General features: G+C 41.1%; 1 protein-coding gene across 1 annotated transcript in view; it reads left to right on the top strand.

Moving 5' to 3' along the window:
• Positions 1-19,758, top strand: part of PLCXD3 (phosphatidylinositol specific phospholipase C X domain containing 3) — a 167,836-nt gene that overhangs the window by 102,752 nt on the left and 45,326 nt on the right. The window contains exon 2 of the mRNA XM_032851398.1: positions 9,724-10,432. Within this exon, the coding sequence (XP_032707289.1) occupies positions 9,724-10,432 (709 nt within the window). The remainder of the gene's footprint in view (positions 1-9,723; positions 10,433-19,758) is intronic.

Raw genomic sequence — 19,758 nt, 5'->3', positions numbered from 1 at the left:
TTAATTATTTTTCTGGCAACCCCTATTGATAGCTCTTAAAAAGAAATTCATATGAGAAGCAGGTTTAATAGTTTCACCAAGGGTGACTATTAGAACAAGCTGTTCTTCCTGCCCCTTGATTGGAACACTGCCGCTCTTAAGCTATTCGCTGTCGGTTTATCTATTGGTTTAAGGAAACAGCCCTGCAATTCTACGGAAATTGTGATGAATATTGAGCTTCTGTACTCCTGGGAAGCATCAATGTAATAAGGCTTCTCAAATTTAGCATCTGGGATCCTGGATCAAAAGACTTAGCGGAGTAAACCAACCTCCTTTACCTCAGCTCACTGTCTCTGAGGTGTGCTGGCAGGGGAAGGCGTTACACAGTACGAAAGATATAGATTTAGCCAAAGATAAGTCACAGCATGACTATTTTGATCACTCTGTTATGAAGGGTTTCATCTCAGTGTTCTGCAAGATATGTCAGATTTACTATTTGAAAATGTATGTTCTATACATTTATTTTGTCAAATGAAGTATACGTATTACAAGTGTGTGGTTTTTAATTATCTGTTCAATTCTAAAAGTGTTTTTGTTTCTGATACATATTGTCCATTATCTCTGTTGATGCAAAATCTCTTGAATTGTCCACAAAGACCTGATCGTGTGCTGGGGCACTGGGGCACGATTATGTGCTGGGAGTAAGTAGTGATCCTATCTTTCAAGGTTTGGTCTTTATCTCCAAAAACCTCCCAGTAACTGATCAGTGTAATTAATGGGGTAAACGTAAATTAATGAGATTAATTATAGGCTGTCAGGTAAGAACCAACTAATTAATTTTAAAGTTTTTTTTTTCTCTCTCAGATTGAGCATCACGTATTTACAGTGGAAAAAACTGGTTGACTTCCAAACCAAGTAAAAGTGACTTGAGAATTAATATTGTCTTCATAATCTGGGTATTTTCTCTCCCCCGTTACAGTTAGAAACCAAGAGAGGATTTTATTTATTTCAGGTACTATCAGGGATGGGCATTACCAATCTACCTGCCGAGAGGATCATGCGCTGATGTCCATCTGCCATCAGTCAGGTTTGTGGCCTCTCAAGGCCAGAGTCTGCACAAAAGATTGTGTGTAGGGATTTAGTATGAGGTAACAGGGAATGGAGCTGGCTAATGAGTACTCTGGAGAAAGCATTGAAGGATATTAAAGGAATACCAATAGGCAGACAGACTCAATAGATAACCAGGTTCTCATTACCACTCTAGCATTTAGGGATGAGATTTCAGTCTCTGTCGGGGTTGCAGGGGCTTATAAGAGCAGATAATTTCCCTAGAAGAGTTGGACACTTAGATATAAGTTACCGAATCAAAATTCCTGTTAATGAAAATAGGACAGAAAGCAAGAGGAACGTGCTGATGAATACCAGTGTATTTAGCTGGGATTGACTGTATCTTTTCTCTAAGACTAAATCTATTCTAGAGGCCAAGACAAGGTAAAACCTTTGAGGAGGGTGGGATGGTGGCAGCCGGGATCAAGGGAATCGTACCCGAAAGCTATTTTAGTGGCCCCAACAGGAAACCAGGCCACTGGAACAGAAAAGAAGAAAGCCCATCTGAGAGAAGATTTGAAGGCCAATACAATGGGACTCTAAGACCGATTAAATGTGAGGTTTGAGAGGCAGGTAAGAATTGAAGATAAACCCAAGGATAAGGTAGAAGGATTATAAGATAATTATGTTAGGGGGCACCCGAAAAGGAGCAGTTTGGAAGAGGAAGATGTTAAGGGTCACCTGGAACATTTTAAGTTTAAGATTCCCATGAAGTCATGAAATTCAGTTGCCTGCTTGGCAGTCAGGGGATATGGAATGCAGGTCAGAAGAGATGGTATCAGTTCAGTTCATGTTCCATCTATTAAAGGCATGAAGCCAAAGAGGTGGATGAGATTACCTGAGGAAAAAGCACAGAGCCACTTTGGTGGCTTGAGTAGAGCTTGAATAGAGCTTTGCTTAACGTCATTTAGGAACTGGAAGAACAATGAAAGGTTGTGAAGGAGACTGAGAAAGGACAATCACAGAGAGTATAGAAAAACTAGGCAAGAGCCATGTTCCAAAAGCCAAAGGAGGAAAAGATTTCAAGAAGGGAGCATAGCAGTGTCAAATGTTCCAGAAAGGCTGAGCAGGATTCACTCATTTGATTGTTCGACAACTAAATTGTTGCTGAGTTACAACCATTAGCTGAATGCCTGCTGAGTCTGTGGGAGGACTTCAGAATGAGGTCACAGAAGTGGCTCAAAGATTTTCTGTTGTCATCATCAATGATATTTCACAGAGGATTGAAATGAGTGGCAACAGTGATAGTCAGATCACAGTAGATGAGAGATGGAATGGAAGTTGGGGAAAGAGAGCCAGGGTGTGTACACTAATCTCCTGAGAAATTTGAGTGGAAATGGTAAAGAAAAATGGCCTAATCTGTAAAAATGACAATTAGAATTAGTTATTTCACTTCACAGAATATCCTATATGAACGATTTTGACCCATTGACTTCAAATAATTTTATATACATAAAACCAGGTGTGGTAGTGGACATGAAATTATAAGGCTTAGAGTTTTGTTTTTTTCTTTTTTTTAGGAAGTTTATAATCTGCCTATAGTGTGTGCCTATATGTGTGTGTAGAGAGGAGGGTTTGCAGGTGGAAAGCTAGATACAGAAAGAAAATATTTAATGAACACGATTAAGTGTTAATAACAACATCTAAAATAAGTTCCTAGCTGATGAGGGGAGACTGCAGACCAAAAGGACTATGCATGCAGGAGAAAGGAAAGCCACCATGAGTGAAAAAATTATTTGTCACAGTGAAGGGAATACACATGGGTCATAAAGGAAGACTAGGATTAAGAATTTCATAAAGCACGGAGCCTGGGTGGCTCAGTTGGCTAAGTGTCTGCCTTCGGCTCAGGTCATGATCTGGCGGTCCTGGGATCAACGCCTGCATTGGACTCCCTGCTCATCAGAGAACCTGCTTTTTTCCCTCTCCCTCTTACCCCTCCCCTGCTCCTACACTAGTACACATGTGCTCTCTCTCTCTCAAAGAAATAAATAAAATCTTAAAAAAAAAAGAATTTCATAAAGGGAAGACAAGAGGGTAAACTTCACTCCAGAGCTGTGTCTCTTCCCTTAGAAAGTCGCGATTCTGCCCCCTGCCTATCTCCACCGTAGAAAAGGGCCTCAAAAATGAAATCTACCCTTTCAGTTCCTCACCCAGCAGTTTTCCTTTGGTTCACAGGTGGAGGGTACATATGCTTCCTCACTCCTGGAGTGTTGGCCCTATTATCATAAAAGGTATCAAAGTATCAAATATGCAAGAAACCTGTTACCAGACAGCAGGAGTCTTGAAAACCTCAGCACTGAGCCAAACGACGGGAATAAAATGGGCCGGGAGAGGGAAGCATGGCATGCCATACATGAACTTGCAAGCAAGCTCAGTGCTCTGCAGAGCAAGGAGGCGAGCGGTTCTTCTTCTGATAGAGTCAGAGCCTGAAGTCTAAGGTCAGGTTAGAGATACTGGAATTGCACACCCATGGGCACATCCAACCCTAACATCTTGTTCTGAAGGCCTTTTGTTCTGAAGGTTCACAGATGAAATTGACTTGATACCTTCTCTTTGATGTTTATTAAACCCATCATTTTGTACAATTTGAAATGGAACTATGGCCAAATCAAGGGACCAACCAGAAGTCCATCCCGGAGAACCTGTATAGATAACAATGGGAAGATACCGAAAGCAAGACGGTTAGTGTTTAGTATAAGAAGATGGCAGAACGTAAATATTTAGTTGCTGTTCAAAGCAACAAGGAATGGGGTAAATTTGATTGCTCAATATCTGCTAAAATCTTAGACAAATGGTAGAGATGAACCTTGTTTTCAAGAAACATTTACAAACCTAAGTCCTACAATTTAAATAATTTCCTTTCTTGTCCTCCCTCCCATCTGAACTTGCACAGCTGTCCCAATGTATATTAATCTAGGTAATGTTTTCTTGGTCACTACTGAATTTATGTTTTCGTGACTAGGGATGCCACCCCAAGAAAATAACTGTAATTTAAGGTTTATAGTCTTTTTATGGAACTTTTGTGAACATGATTTCATTTATTCTTTGTGAGAATCCCATGGAGTAGGTATGGAGAGTAATTTAATTTGGCAAACGGGGAAACCAAAGGCCAGAAAGCTTAACAATCTGATGATCCATCATCAGTTAAATGGTGAGTTTGTGATTGAGCTCGAATTCGAGGCTCGTCTCTCAACACTCACTTTGCACAGCATTCATTACCATTACTTTAATCTGAAGGCCAGACTGCACCAGACTGAAATCCGCGTGTTGGCCAAGGCTGTAATTTCATCATCGGAGGCTGAGGCTCCTCTAGCAAGCTTGCTGCTTGCTGGCAGAATCTAGTTCCTAGAGTTGTGGGGCTGTGGTCCTCAAGCTCCACGTGGCTGCCCACGATTCCACAGGGTTGGGAGAAACACTTCCCCTTTCCCAGCTTGGGTCCTGTGATCAGCAGTCTGAAAGTTAATTGATGTTAGATTACCAGGAGAAAAGACAAGGTTTATCTCTGCATGCACAGTGTATATGCAGGATCACTCCGAGATGAGTAACCCACTAAATAACTAGGAAGAATAGGCTTAACCAAATTAACTTAAACTAATAAACTTACCCAAAGGGAGACAGGCAGGGTTTCAGTAGGCCAGTGTGGAAGGTTATAAAGAGCAGCTAAATTTATACTTCCTAGTGCTCAGGGTCAGTCTTTTCTCAATCAAGAGAGGTCACTGGCAGCTGTATTTTCAGAAGCTCTGCTTAAATTTAGATAAATGTTTCTGTTTGTGGCTGCTGATTATTCAGATGTTTTCAACTTAAAGTAAGTTTCATACCACTTTGGTATTAATCCCATCAAAGACTATATGACCCTCTCTATAGCACTGTATTGCTTTTCTAAAACAGACAGAACCCTTTTGCTGCTTGTTGTTTCTGTTTTATGGGTTTACCTGCTTAGGTCAGGCCCACCCAGGATAGGATAATCTCTCTTTGGTTAACTCAAAGCCAATTGATTAATCTGAGGAAATTTTCCCTTTCTATATACTAGAACATAATCATTAGAATGATACCCCATCATATACATGACACTCAAGGGGAAGGGAATTAAACAGGGCATCTGTACTCAGAGTGTGGATGTTTTGGGGGTCATCTTAGAACTTTTCCTACCACATGACATGATAGGATGAGAAGCTGAGTCCAATGCTACTGGAGATCATAAAATGAGATTATCCTACATATTTCTTACATTTTTTAGTTAATAAAATGGATGTTGCATGCTAGTTGGTTAGAACAGATGACATCAAAGATCATGACAGTATGCAGAATGAAATAACTCCATTTGTACATTCAAGAAGACCTTCTCTTCTTGAAACCAACTCTGTTTCTTTCATTCTCTTATCTGATGCCTTGTTTTCAAGTACAGAAAGATGCAACATGAACTGTTTTTTTAAAGAGAGAGAGCATGAGCAGGGGGTGGGGGATAGGAAGGGGCAGAGGGAGAGGAAGAGAGAGAATCCAAAGCAGACTCCATGTCCAGCATGGAGCCTGACTCTGGGCTTGATCTAATGACTCTGAGATCATGACCTGAACCCAAATTAAGAGTAAGACACTTAAATAATTGAGCCACCCAGGAGCCCCTGCACATGAACATTTTTAATTAATTTACCTTCATTGAAATTTCAAGTATTTATTTATTTATTTATTCATTCATTCATTCATTTTGAGTATAGTTGACACAATGTTACATTAGTTTTAGGTGTACAATATAGTGATTTAACTCTGTATGTTATGCTATGCTCACCACATATGTAGTAAAATTCCAAGTTCTTATATTAGGCAGTTGGGTCTATAGACCTCAAATCCCTTTGTTGATTGCAAAAGAGTTGTTATAGCCTGTTTTAGTTAACTGTTGCTGTGTAACAATTTATCCCAAAACTTAATCACTTAAAATAATATAGTTTCTATGGGTCAGGAACCCAGGCAAGACTTAACAGTATTCTCTGTTTTAGGGTGTTTCACAAGGCAGGATCCTTGCAGGGCAGGCAGGATGTGCTTTCAAGCTTAGCCATTGGCTGTTGACAGGATTCCAATCCTTGAAGGCTATTAGATTGAAGGCCGCATTTCCTAGCTTGCCATTGGCAGGACCTATTCCCAGTTCTTCGACACATGGGCCTCTCCAACATGGTGTTGTGCTCCATCAAAGTCAGCATGGGAGAGAGTAGCAAGATGGAAGTCACAACTTTTGTTACCTAATCTCAGATGTGGTATCCCATCATGTTTGTGTTATTTAATTCATTAGAAACAAGTCACCAGATTGGGCCCCTACTGTGGGGGTTAAGGGGGAGGGTAATGAATGCCAGAATGCACGGATTGTTGGGGTCTATTTTAGAAGCATGTCTACTGCCTGAATGAAGGAATGATTTAGCAGACTAAGGAGAAAATGATAAAAGTGCTTGTTTCAAAGAAATGAAAAATGACCTCTTCCGCTCCGTTAACTTATTCAGAGCCAGAGCAAATGAACTTGATTATTATGGGTTCAAAGTGGGAGTGGCCAGCTCTTCTCAGAGTGGAGAAGGCAAATCAAACCTAAAATTGAGAGGCTAAGTTTAAAATCAGGGTGGCAACATTAAGTATCAAGTCCAGGATAAGAGTTTGGGGCTATAGACAAGAAAAAGTAAGAGGTGAGGAGTCCAGGAATATTGAACCAGTATAGATGCAAAATATTAGACCAGATAAGGCAGAAAGGTTGTGGAGGTAGCTGAGAACAAAGAAATAACGCTTAGCACTCTTGTGGTCAGGGCTCTCTGATTTTAAAGAACCAGGGTGGGGCCAGACTTTTCTTCTGTTATTGAAAGTCCTAAAATACCATTGTATTTTTGTTTTATATTCAAACAAATAGAAAATTGTATAGTTTAGTGAAAGTGTTGAAATTGGGGAGGAATTACTATTCCAAATGAAATCAAAAGCCATGAAGATATTTCTTTTTTGGCCAACATTAGATTACGTATTTTCTCCCCAAATGCAAAGATAGTGTTTTGTATTGATTGAAGATTTAATTCTTCCCTCCAAGTAATGCTTGCATCTGGTGCCTCATTCTGCGCCAAATGCTGGACATGGACCTCAGAGTCTTCTAGCTTAGAACAAATATTAGTCGGGGCACCAATGGTTTCTACTGACAGCTGTTTCTAATTTTTCTTTTAACATTGCCTTATTTTGATCTTATATTTTCCTGAAATGTCAACAAATAATTTAACTAGAGACTAATGTTCTTTTATAGGATTTTCAAAATTGGTGAATTTCCTAGGGTTTTTTTGTTTTTGTTTTTGTTTTTTTCAATTTGCCAGATAGCCACATGTCAGAACAGTGAAACTAAAGTCATACTGAAAATAAAGAGCCACTCATTTCTGGAAAAAGAAATCTAGTCATATATAATTCCCTTTCTGCTTTCTTCCAGTCATGTCTTCTACTAGGTTATGGAGGTAAACAATTGTTCTCATCCACCTTTCTTTTTATGTGCTTGGAAATTAACTTCTTTTTTTTTTAATTTTATAAATTAACCCTTATTTTGAAGGTTTATTTAGTCATTTGTACCTATTTTAATCCTAGAACATTTAATTATAGCTCTTCTTAAACTCTCCTTTTTCTTTCTTTCTTTAAACCTATTTTCTCTGTATATTGATCCACAGTACAGTTTGTTCAGCTTTTTCATTTATATTAGCAATTGGCTGAACAACAACTAATAAATCAATAAGCAGCAATTTAAATCCCTGTTAAAATTTGCCAATGCCAGATCCCAACTGTCAGTTCTGCTTATTCAGAAAGTGCTGACATTTTCTCCCCATACCATGTACTAAAGATAAATAGATCAGATAGTACCAGATTAAATTAAACATGGCATTTCTGTATTTTGGGGTTACTTTTCATTGTTTAAAAAAATCTAATAATTCTGAGGAGTTAGCTGTTCCAAATCTTAAAGGTTATCATTTTTAAGGTATTAAAGTATTTTTCAAAACATTTTCTCTAACAACTTACAGAGGTGTCTGAAGTTCATATTCTTGTGTTTCCTCTTGGCTGTTTAATGTTCGACATAGACAGGTAGATGTACATAGAGAGATAGAAATTGATGTCGATATGGAATATAGACAAAGATAAATATTGCATCACTGCAGGGTTGGGGGGAGAAATGGCTTCAAATAGCTTATCAGGCAAAGGCCCTGGATGCTAAAAGGAATGGGGAGTGTGTGTGTGTGTGTGTGTGTGTGTGTGTGTTGGCTGGGAGGAATGTAGGAACTGGAACCAGGTGTGTGTTTTTTCATTTCGAGAGAACTAAATCGGGAGTAAGACAACACGGTTGGAGGAAGCCTGAGTAACAGATGGGGCATGATGACATCTGCCCTTACTAATGTGTGAAAAATTCAGGATACATTAATTTCATTTTACCTGTTCAGTAGGTTGTGCCCAAGAATTAAAGGAGACTTTAAAAAATAAAATTAACACTTGAAATAATTTTTCTTCATAGGTCCAACAGTATTTTAAATGGCCTTCTATATTTACTGGCAAATCATGCACATTTGTTGCTACATTTCTGCAGTTCTGGTATTTGTAAAAGACGAAAAAAAAATAATGATCATAATTAAATAGGTTGACCTCGTTCTTCCTAGAAGAAATTCTTCCAAATTTGGAAGCCAACTCCAAAGAGAGCTTTCACTGTTGAGAGGAAATATTTGTAAAGAAAATAGTCTGTCAGTTAATTTTTTAATGCTGTTCATTTTGTTAACCTCTAAGAAAAATTGTTTATTCAATATATGAAAAGTACTTAGCCTTATCTGAGTTCATAGTTGCTCAAATGCAAGGTCAGGAGTGATGTTAAATATATCAACATCGTACTGTCTGTCCTCTTGCTTATTTCTCCCTTTCTCTATAGGGACCTCTTGTGCTTTCCAGAGAATATGAGGTAGCAACTCATATGTTGATCAAGTGCCCATTCATTGAAACAAGTTACCTACCGTTAAAATCAACTCAAAATGGAGGGAGAGCGGGACGCCTGGGTGGCCAGTGGGTTAAGCCTCTGCCTTTGGCTCAGGTTGTGATCTCAGGGTCCTGGGATCGAGCCCTACATCGGGATCTCTGCTCGGCAGGGAACTTGCTTCCCCCTCTCTCTCTGCTGCCTCTCTACCTACTTATGATTTTCCTCTCTCTCTCTCTCTCTCTGTCAAATAAATAAATAAAATCTTTTTAAAAAATTAAAAAAAAAATGGAGGGAGAGGGCAAGATAGTAGACAAAGTATTTGGAAACCAGTGAATCCCCATAAATTCCACGTTATAAATGGTCACTTACGCCACCTGTATGGAAAGACAATCCTAATGCGTACAGTAAATTCTTTGTTTACAGAAGTAGAAGGTGATCGTTTTTATTCATAATATTGATCAGAAGAAATTTGAACATAATGTTATAATCAGATCTGTTGATGTGCTATGCATGCTATATAGGCTATAAAAAGGACCCTCCTAAGACCTGAGACTGAACTAAGCAAATATTGCTCATTATTTCCTTTCATTCATTTAAGGGAGAGAGATGGACTTTGCAAGAGGGAAAGAAGTTGGGAAGAACACAGGACTGAACTATAACCACATTATGCCTTGTTATTTTTCTAGGATCTCACGATTCCTTCAGCTTCTACATTGATGAAGCCTCACCAGTAGGGCCCGAACAGCCAGAAACCGTCCAGAATTTTGTTTCTGTGTTTGGAACTGTAGCCAAAAAGCTGATGCGGAAATGGTTAGCCACTCAAACAATGAACTTTACTGGTCAGCTAGGAGCTGGGATCCGTTATTTTGATCTTCGAATTTCCACCAAGCCCAGAGACCCCGACAATGAACTCTACTTTGCTCATGGCTTGTTCAGTGCCAAAGTCAATGAAGGCCTTGAGGAGATTAATGCATTCCTCACAGATCACCATAAGGAGGTGGTATTCTTGGACTTCAACCATTTTTATGGGATGCAGAAATATCACCATGAAAAACTGGTCCAAATGCTGAAAGACATCTATGGAAACAAGATGTGCCCAGCGATTTTTGCCCAGGAAGTTAGCCTGAAGTACCTGTGGGAGAAAGACTATCAAGTGCTGGTCTTCTACCACAGTCCGGTGGCTCTGGAAGTGCCCTTTCTCTGGCCCGGGCAGATGATGCCAGCACCCTGGGCCAACACCACAGACCCGGAAAAACTGATCCAGTTTCTTCAGGCATCCATCACGGAGAGAAGAAAGAAGGGCTCGTTTTTTATATCTCAGGTGGTGCTGACCCCCAAAGCTAGCACTGTGGTCAAAGGAGTGGCCAGTGGCCTCAGAGAAACTATCACAGAAAGGTAAGTGTCCTTCAGGTATCAGAGGAAAAGCTTAAGGAATTTAACACACATTCTTAAAGCCGGTAACTGACAGAGCTAAAATTTATACTCACGTGTATTATTAGTTTCCTAGGGTTGCCGCACAACGTAGCACAAACTGGGGGGCTTAAAACAGGAGAAACTTACTGTCTCCCCAGTTTCAGAGACTAAAAGTCTGAAATCAAGGTGTCAGCAAGGCCCACTCCTTCTGACGGCTTTGAGGGAGAATCTTTTCCATGCCTTCCCTCTAACTCTGGTGATGGTTGACAATCCTTGGTGTTCCTTAGCTTGTAGGTAGATTCATCATTCCAGTATCTTCATGGGGTATTCTCCCCATGTGTGTCTCTTTCGTCTTCTCATGAGGCCAGTCATATTGCATTAGGGCCCACTCTAATGATATCATCTTACTATGTCTGCCGACACCCTACTTCGAAATGGGCCGTAGTAATGGGTACAGGGGATTAAGACTTCAACCCATTTTTTTTCTAGGACACAGAACAACACGTAACACCATGCATTTTGACTCCATGTCTAGTTATCTTTTCATAACGCTCCTTTTCACATTTGTATAGCACTTTATTCCAAAGCCTTTTCTCTCCCACTCACGGACTATTTTTATATATCTAATTCCATTTGATCTGCACAGCAAACCTGGGAAGTTGTCTTACAGATAAAAACTGAGGTTCAGAGACGTGAAATGTTTTGCTTAAGGCCAGTTGGACAATGAATGAGGAAACAAAGGTGCAAATTCCATTCTTCTCACTCTCTGTTCTATTCCTTGCTCTATACCAGAAGCAAGGATCACCCTCCATAGTATGGGTATTCCATTTGTCAAGCCCAGCCACATATGTTGGAGTGGTGATTACTTGTAAGTATACAATGTGAGCAACCACCAAAGATCTCTAGCTCTTTCCCATGAGTGTGATACAATGTGCAGAATTGCACATATCATTTATTCTTTTGAGTTCAAGTATTAAGCAGTTCAAGTATTGTCTGAAGGTAAAATGTAATTCTGATCAGACTTTTATCTTTAACTTTAGTTGATATTTTGAATTGGGGTGAGGAGATAGAGGATGGATATTTTGCTCCAGGTCTTTGTAGGGAAAGACAAGGAGATGGGGGGAAAGGCTGGGAGATGAAATGATATGGATGGCCTCAAAGTATGGCACGTAGAGTAGGGAATGGTAGATGATGCTTGCAGTGGAGCAGGAGCACATTTGCAAGAAAGCGTTGAGCCAGGCTAAAGTAAAGATCTCATCCTGTGAACAATAGGGAGGTAGATAATGGCATTTAATGTCATAGTGACTTGACCAGATCTACATTTTTGATAGATAACTGGGTGTAGCATGGAGGCAGAGGACTGGAGAGAGTGGACAGTGAGGAGGTGCTTAGAACTGTTTTGGCATGGTGATGCAAGCTACACTAAGGAAGGGAGAAACCCCAGAAGGGGATGGTATGCCACAGTAAAAATTAGGATTCTGTGATGAGAGTTTGGCTATGAGGTATGATGGGAGAAAAGAGTTAGGGATAAAGTTTCTTCTTGAAAAGTAGAACGAGTGATGCAGACATTTACAGAATCAGGAGACAAAGACACGGGGATTTAGGGAGGAGCTGGGGAGGCTTCCGTTAGGGTTATGTATACAGTATGAGCCCTTTCTGCTTCTGCATTACATCATTTTCCATAAAGTGATGGATTTGATTGTCCTACGTGGCTTGTTCATGTCCCTGTAGAACCAGAGATATGAAACTCCCTTCTTGCTCAATTTCCACAATGATTTTTAGGCTTTATTGAGGATTTGAGGCAACAGGGTAGGTTTTATAATTATGATAATACAGATAATTTAAAATTGCATTTTAGAATTGTCTGTAAGTACAAATATTCTGGCCTGGGATATCTCACCCCAGAGACATCTGTATGACTTGGACCCCATCCTTGGGTCTTACGGCTGAAACTTCTCTTCCACTTGCTTCTCATCTTTCTCTCATCTCTTTTCTTCCCCTACCCCTACATTGTCTTGGAGATGCCACACTCTAGATTATTTTGCCAAATTATTCACCTCTCTTCTGGCCCTAAGGCTCCGCTAGTGCCATCAGAGTGTTCATCAAACCAAGAAGATTTTCTATTTAACAACACACTTTCTATGAAAGTTCATGTTTTGGTAAATAACAACTTACCACCTCTCTTACACCCTTAAAAATGAGGGAGTTATAACATATACATATAAGAAGAATTTGCTGTTCTCAACCATACCACAGAGGCCCCAAATCTTGAGGAATTCCTGAGCACTTACTAGAGGTGGGGAAGAGGCAAGAGGGGTCTGAGACTTAGCCAACTCCAATATTCCTTATTCTCACTACATCTTTAATGAAGGAAGCTTCATTTCTAAAATTTTCCACGTTGGTCATGAAAGGAGTCTTCCCATAGCCCTTCCAGCTTTACCTTCTGTTGCCGGATTCTATATTTAGGAGAACACTTTTCCCTATAATATGCCTGCTTTGCATTTGGCCAAGAACCATACCCTGATTTTACCTGTGTAGGGAATAGCCTTTGGGTAGTCAAGAAGAAAAATCTACTCTAGGAATAGAGGACTTTCATTTTTCTCCCTGTGGCATTTCATGCAGCTAGGTCTTTGCAAGCTATGACTTGAACTGCTCTTTGGTTACTTATGCTATAGCACAGGGTTAGTGAAGCAGGATTTGAGGGAAAAAGATCAAATAATAAAGTACTGAAAATTATATATCTACACAACTGTCTCAAAGTATTCACAATCTTTAGCATATAAAAGGCACTAACAAGCATTTTTGTGAAGAATCCTATTTAAATTGAACTAATGCAATGTTGTGCAAGCACTTAATTTTTTTTTTTCAGATAGCAGTTATTAACAGCCCATGGAATTCATTTTGAAAAACTGTCCTCAGGCATCTGTTCTAATTCAGAACTTTTCACTTGCCTCTGGCTTACTTCTCTGGCAGAGTAGAGCTCTGTCATTGAAAGGAGGAAAGAAGTGGAGGGTGGGGAGGATGGTGGGAAGAAAAAAAATATAATAAATTGAAATGAAGACCCCTACAGGTAGAATCATTTTTTTCTTCTCTCTAGGATTATGCAAATTACTTGCAAACAATTTGCAAATGTATCTGAACCTGGCCAGGGTGAACAGAATTTGCCTCAGAAGTACTAGAAAGACCTCCTTGTAAACAAATTGCATTGTCTGTATTCTGCATATGATATATGTGTGAAACTCAGGTTTTGTTTTGATTTAATTTGACATGTTTCAGCCTTCTGCGAGGGTTATAGGAAAAGGTCATTGTCAGTCCGTGGATAGTGCCCTGCAAAGGTAATTTACTTACCTTTGAAAGAGTCAGTGAAAGAACACTTGATTCCCCAGGGACATATTGCTTCTCTTTCTTCATCAAGTGATAAAGCCCACAAAGACAACTTTCTGCCATTTTCCTCTTGCTATTGTGCACAAATCTGCTCATTCAGAAAGTCCTATGTTAACACAAAAAGATGTAATGAGACTCTCTTTTGCCGCCAAAGGAGAAGTTACTAGGTGATTTTAAGACCTCTCTGGGGCTTAAGTATTTTCATCTGCAAAATTTGGAGTTTGCCCTAGACTATCTCCAAGATACTTTCCAGTTCTAAAATCCTACAATCCTAAGATCCTTCATTGGACTAGTTTCCCTATAACTTTTTTATTATGCCTAATTTTGGAGCTAACAAAACTCTAAGCACATGCATTTAGAAAACAGTGTTTGAAGCTGTGGGTGGCTTTCAGGGAAACTGAAGTCAGCCTGCATTCAGGTAGTGTGGCTTTCAATCCGGCCACTGGTTCCAAATACTGCAAATGCATTTTCCACATTTTAGCAATGCCAAAAGACACAGATTTTAATTTCTTAAAGACCTATTTTTAATTTATTTTTCAAACACCAGCTTTTGCACCTCACCCCCACGGAATTCACACATTCTTAAAAAGAAGGTGTGCAACTTGAGTCAAGTCCTTCCCTAATTTGTTGAGGTTTATTAAATTATAGGGTTTGTTCGTTAAAAAAAAAAAAAAGTCAGTTAGACCACCTGTCAGAATATTCAAGAAGCAATGCGTCTTGAGAAGTAAATTGATACTGAATTAATTTAGACAATGTTTATACAGGCCAAAATTTAGATGATGATGATGATGATGATGATGATGATGATGGTTGGTGATCATCTGTTTTAAGAGTTCCACATCTGCTTAATACTGTGCTAACTGCCCTGACCATTATCTCTCATTATCATAGTTATTGCCTTGAGGATAGGATAGAATTTTCAGGATGTAATTGATTGTTGGTTGGTTGTTAGTAAGAATCCATGTGACCAACTGACAAAATAAAGGAGACTATGTTTGTTGAGCCCACATCATGTCCCAGCAAAGTGCTACATGCTTTCCACGAGTTGTATCTATTCAGTCTTCCTTCCAACAAGGTAGGTATTATTAGATACATTAGAGATGAAAAACCGATCCTCAGAAATGTCTAGTACCTTGCTCAAAATTCCCATATTAGTTTGACAAAGCCAGATCATTATTTGGGTTTATTTGACTCCAAGTTCTATGCTTCCTCCTGCAAACTAGGTAAAATCCACATTTCTTAACAGAGGTACGTTTAATACATTATCTGTCATCTTGGAAGGCAGAGTCAGGTCCAGGGGTTTGGGTAGGTCAAGTATGCCACAGCTGGGATGGACCAGGCTATGAGAAGAGCAGCTTTGAAGTGTGTGGCTTTTCCTCAAGAAAGCACACCCAGGTAGAATGCTGTTGTGGGGGCTCATGGGAGCCACACCACCAAATAACAGAAAGGAAAGGAACTTAAAGGTGACTTGGCTTAATCCTCATTGCCGTGTGCCCTTGCCTTGTGCCTCATTGCCTTGTGCAAATTTGACTGTTTGCATTGAGTAAGGAAATAGAGGCCAGAGGAATGCTAAATGATTGTCCAAGTAATAGAGGCAACTGGCAGCAAAGATGGGATTAAATCCAGGTCTCTTGGCTTAGGAGCAGAATTCTGTCCTCTACACACCAGGGAGGGATGAGGAAGAGGATGGACAGGAAGACTGGAGAGGACAAGAGAACATCAGGCTGCAGGCATCAACACGGAAGGGCAAGCCGGCTCTCAGTCTGCACCGTGTGAAATGTAACAAGGTGCCCTGGAACCTTGCCTTGAGGAGTCAGAGGTTAGGCCTGCAGGTGGGCCATGGATTTTGTGCAGAGCTGGCCTTTCCTGGGCTCTTTCTGCCTCATGAACACAATAAATTCTAATATTTCCATGTAAAGGGGACACACCCTGGCTCACAACCGCAGCTCACACAACACTTCTGCTGTCCAGTTCCCCCTCTCACTGCTCAGACCCAGCAGGGTGGGGCTGATCCCTGGGAAGTTGTTCACCTGCAGCACCAGTCCTCTGAGGAATTTTAGGGAACTCACGAAGGGTGGAGACTCCAAATGGTTCAAAGACAGCTCAGGGTGACAGGAGAGAGCACCACTCTCCATAAGGAGTGGCTTTCTGGCTCTGCCCCCCTGGGGCCATGCCCCCAAATAGGTCAGTGCACCCATGGAACAGCTGATAAAGGATTAGTCTGTTCAGTAAAAGAGAGAGCTGCCTCCTTGGGCTACATATGCCTGCAGAGAAAGAATATCAAGGAGAGTATGGAAGATCCGTATTAGAATAATCCCCGTTTGTAAGATGCTTTCATCATAAGATTTCATTTCTTTAACATATATTTATGGGAGGTGACATTTATTCAACAGGTTTTATTCTCAATTTGCAATTTAAGAAACTGAAGGTCAGAAGTGCTAAATAATTTGTTCAGGTGAGACTTGAACCAGTGCTAGGATCAATTCAAAATCTAGGTCCTTTGAACCAGTAGAAGGAGGAGTGGGGCTTGTAAATCAGAAGGAAGCATCCGGAAAAAGCAAGCCTCTTGGGCAAGGGGCCACCCTTAAGGAGAGTTTATTCAAATGCAAATTTATGGGCGCTGCCCTAGAGACTCTGATGCAGGAGTCTGTGGCTCAGAGTTTAAATTTTTTTTCCCCCAGGATTTTACTTAAATTCAAGTTACTTAACATATAGTGTAGTATTAGTTTCCAGAGTAGAATTTAGTGATTCATCACTTACACATAAACATCCAGCGCTCATCCCAAGTGAATGCCCATCCCCACCCCTCTCCCCTCCAGCAACCCTCGGTTTGTTCTCTCTAGCTGAGAGTCTTACGGTTTGCCTCCCTCTCTGTTTTTATCTTATTTTATTTTTCCTTCCTTTCCCTTATGGTCATCTGTTTTGTTTGTTAAATTCCACGTATGAGTGAAGTCATATGGTGTTTGTCTCTCCCTGACATATTTCACTTAGCATAACACACTCTTGCTCCATCTGGGTTGTTGCAAATGGCACGATCTCATTCTTTTTGGATGGCTGAGTAATACTCCATTGTATGCATACACCCCATCTTTATCCATTCATCAGTCGTTGGACACCTGGGGCTCTCTCTATAGTTTGGCTGTCTTGGACACTGCAGCTGGATGGGCACATGCTCCCCAATATTTATAGCAGCACTATCGGAATTTTACATTTCTAACAGACTCCAGGTGAGCCCTTCTTTGAGTAGCAAACTGCACCTCAGCCATCCCCAGCAAGACATAAACTTGGCTTTAGGAAACCTGGAAAGAGTTAACCCTGAGATTTATCAGTCCTTTTCCAACACCAGGTTCCGGTAGGTCTTCCTTAAATCTTAGCCATGACCTCACTACCCACAGACCCCACCAGATTTGTTCTGTCACTAAAGTAGAGCTGCCCAGCACTGATTTCCCGAAAACCAGTCCTCTGCTCTTCTTTCTCATGCATCATCTCTTATGAAAGGATGTCTCATGTCACTTATCTCCATCCTTGTTTGATGGTGCTGCAGGAACACGGACAAGTCTTAGGGGAGGGAGCCTTCCTTCCCTTGGGCTCAGAAGCACATTCTTTTGCAAGAAGCCTTAGCAACTCTGAGACTTGGTGTCTCCCACCAAACCCAATGAACATTACAGCACTTTGCAACCCCGTGGTCTCCCCAGTCCTGATTTCAAACGGTAAAAAAGAAGATTCTCTAACAACTTCCAACCATGAGGCCATTTGACTCACAAGTGACTTCAGCCTGGGTCCTGCTGAGGTATGACAGGAGGGAGGGCTATCTGTAACTCTCTCCGTTTCCCAACTTTTGACCTAAGAACTTTTAAAGCAAGAGTGTACATAAGAGCTCTCTCTTGTCTTTATTCTGCTGGTGTTGTATGATTGAAGTACAGGTGAATAGAGGCAGGAACCTTTCATTATCCATGTCAGGAAAGTCAAAGATGAGAGTGGATGTCAAGCTGTGGGAAGCCAGATGTCCATTCGGTGCCTAGTGAAGATGTGTGGGGGGGTGGGGAAGGGAGGGAGGGTGTATGTGTCCAGGGGTGTGTGTACGTGAGAGAGAGAGAGAGAGGAAGTGTGTGTAGGGGGGAAGGGAAGGAAAATACATATACTTTTCTTAAAAGCATGGCTTAGGATAGAGGTTCACCCACTTTAATCTCTCTGGATATCAGTTTTCTTATGGGGAATTGCTGGGCAGATTGAGTTTAACATCTGAAAAGGAATGAACAAAGGGTGTGGCTGGAACTCCCAAAAAGCTGAGAGCAGATGGGTTGGTGGTGGGCAGATGAAGACGGAGAGTCCAGCAGCAGGGTGTTTAGTCAATCAGGTTGTGGCACAATAATCTGGGGACCTCAGCCAGCGACTGAGGGGGCAGGGAGGCTTGTCTGGGATTTGAAATGAACTGTAAGAGGTACTGTCAGTAGACACGCCAGTAAGTGGTGTCTGACTCGAGAAGTGAGATGGACCAGATGTGGATGGCACAGGCCACATATTGGGGTACAAGGAGGAGGACTTCAGGCCTTCTCTCCCCTTTCTGCCATGTGCATACAGGGCTCCTGATGTGGAGTACAAGTCCATCCTGCTGAAAGCTCATCCAAGGGGACCAGCTCCACTCTGGAGAGACCTCTTTTAAAACTGAGGGAAGAGGAAGTATTGCCAAATCACTAGACACAATTACATAGTTGAACGTGCTGAGCTTACTTGTTGCAGCAAAGAACACACACCGTTGGGAACCACGAGTCATCCCTGTGTGAGAGTGCTGTTAGGAGGGACTTGTAAGCCCTATAGAATGGGGGCTTGGGCTGACTGACTTGGGGGAAGTATCTAGATTGGATACTGTCCGAAAGCAAGGTTGATTCTGTAAATGGGTACCTCCATAAGTCTCACCTATAGGGTTAGAGAGGATCAATTATAATTGGTAAAGGAGTAGCAGCTTCATTTATTTCAGTGTGGGGAGGTAGAGAGGTAGATGTTTGGTTACTTTGGGGGGTGATCTTGTTTCTGTGCTTAGACAAAATTACAAAGTATCCTTTTTTATCTCACTGTCTCACCATCCCAGATAACGTCGTCTGAGGCTGGTGTTCTGGGAGGTTGTTCATGTTGGACAGGAGAATAATAGGCCAGCTTCCTGATGTCAGGGGTTGCTTTTAAGTTTCCTTTCGCCCTTTCCAGTGCAAAGCAAGGAAGAAATATCACTTATTTCCATTTGCTTTGAAAGCCGCTGGTGTGAAATCAGCTTTTCCTGTGCTTTTTCGTTGTGTTGTTTTTCTCAGGGAAACAAACGAGGCCCTGTATTCAGAAGCCCAGGCCATTTTGATAATGAAACCAATCCAAGAGTTGGTGATGCCCTAGCCCAGGGTTTGTCTGCTGAAAACACGAACCCTCCGCATTGAGCCCTACCGACAGCCAGCTGGCTACTCTTTCCCTGTAGTCTTAAGTTTCTGCCTATCTCACTGCGCAAGGGTTGGAATCCCAGGTGGTGACCATCAAAGGGGTTGGGGGTGAGAAAGAGATGTGAGAACACGGTGTTTTGAAAAGGGAATTTCTGATCCTTTAATATTTGTGAACATGCCAACTTCCCCAAATTTCACAACTTATTCAGGGCACGAAGAAATAGGAGGTGAGAGTCAACTGTTACATTTACAGTTGAATTGTTTTCTTGCCCTTTTTTTTGGGCAGGGGGAAGCATATTAGTCTTGGCCTTGTTTGAATGGGTGCCCCTGAAGGCTGATTTGTGTTGGCTGTACTTGGTAGAGCCAGCTTTGCATGACTGAGCTACTCATTAGCAAGGGTGACTCTGACAAGTATGAATACTTATCTAAGTGAGGGGCATCAGCTAATCCTCTCTGTCAAAGGGTGAAAGGAAGAGGAGTTGCTCTACCCGCACCTCACCT

The sequence above is a fragment of the Lontra canadensis genome, unplaced genomic scaffold (assembly GCF_010015895.1).
Source record: "Lontra canadensis isolate GAN:19392208 unplaced genomic scaffold, GSC_riverotter_1.0 scaffold5, whole genome shotgun sequence".
In the NCBI taxonomy this organism is placed as follows: Eukaryota; Metazoa; Chordata; class Mammalia; order Carnivora; family Mustelidae; genus Lontra; species Lontra canadensis.
Note: the sequence above shows the minus strand (reverse complement) of the source record. Positions and strands in the feature narration are given on the sequence as shown.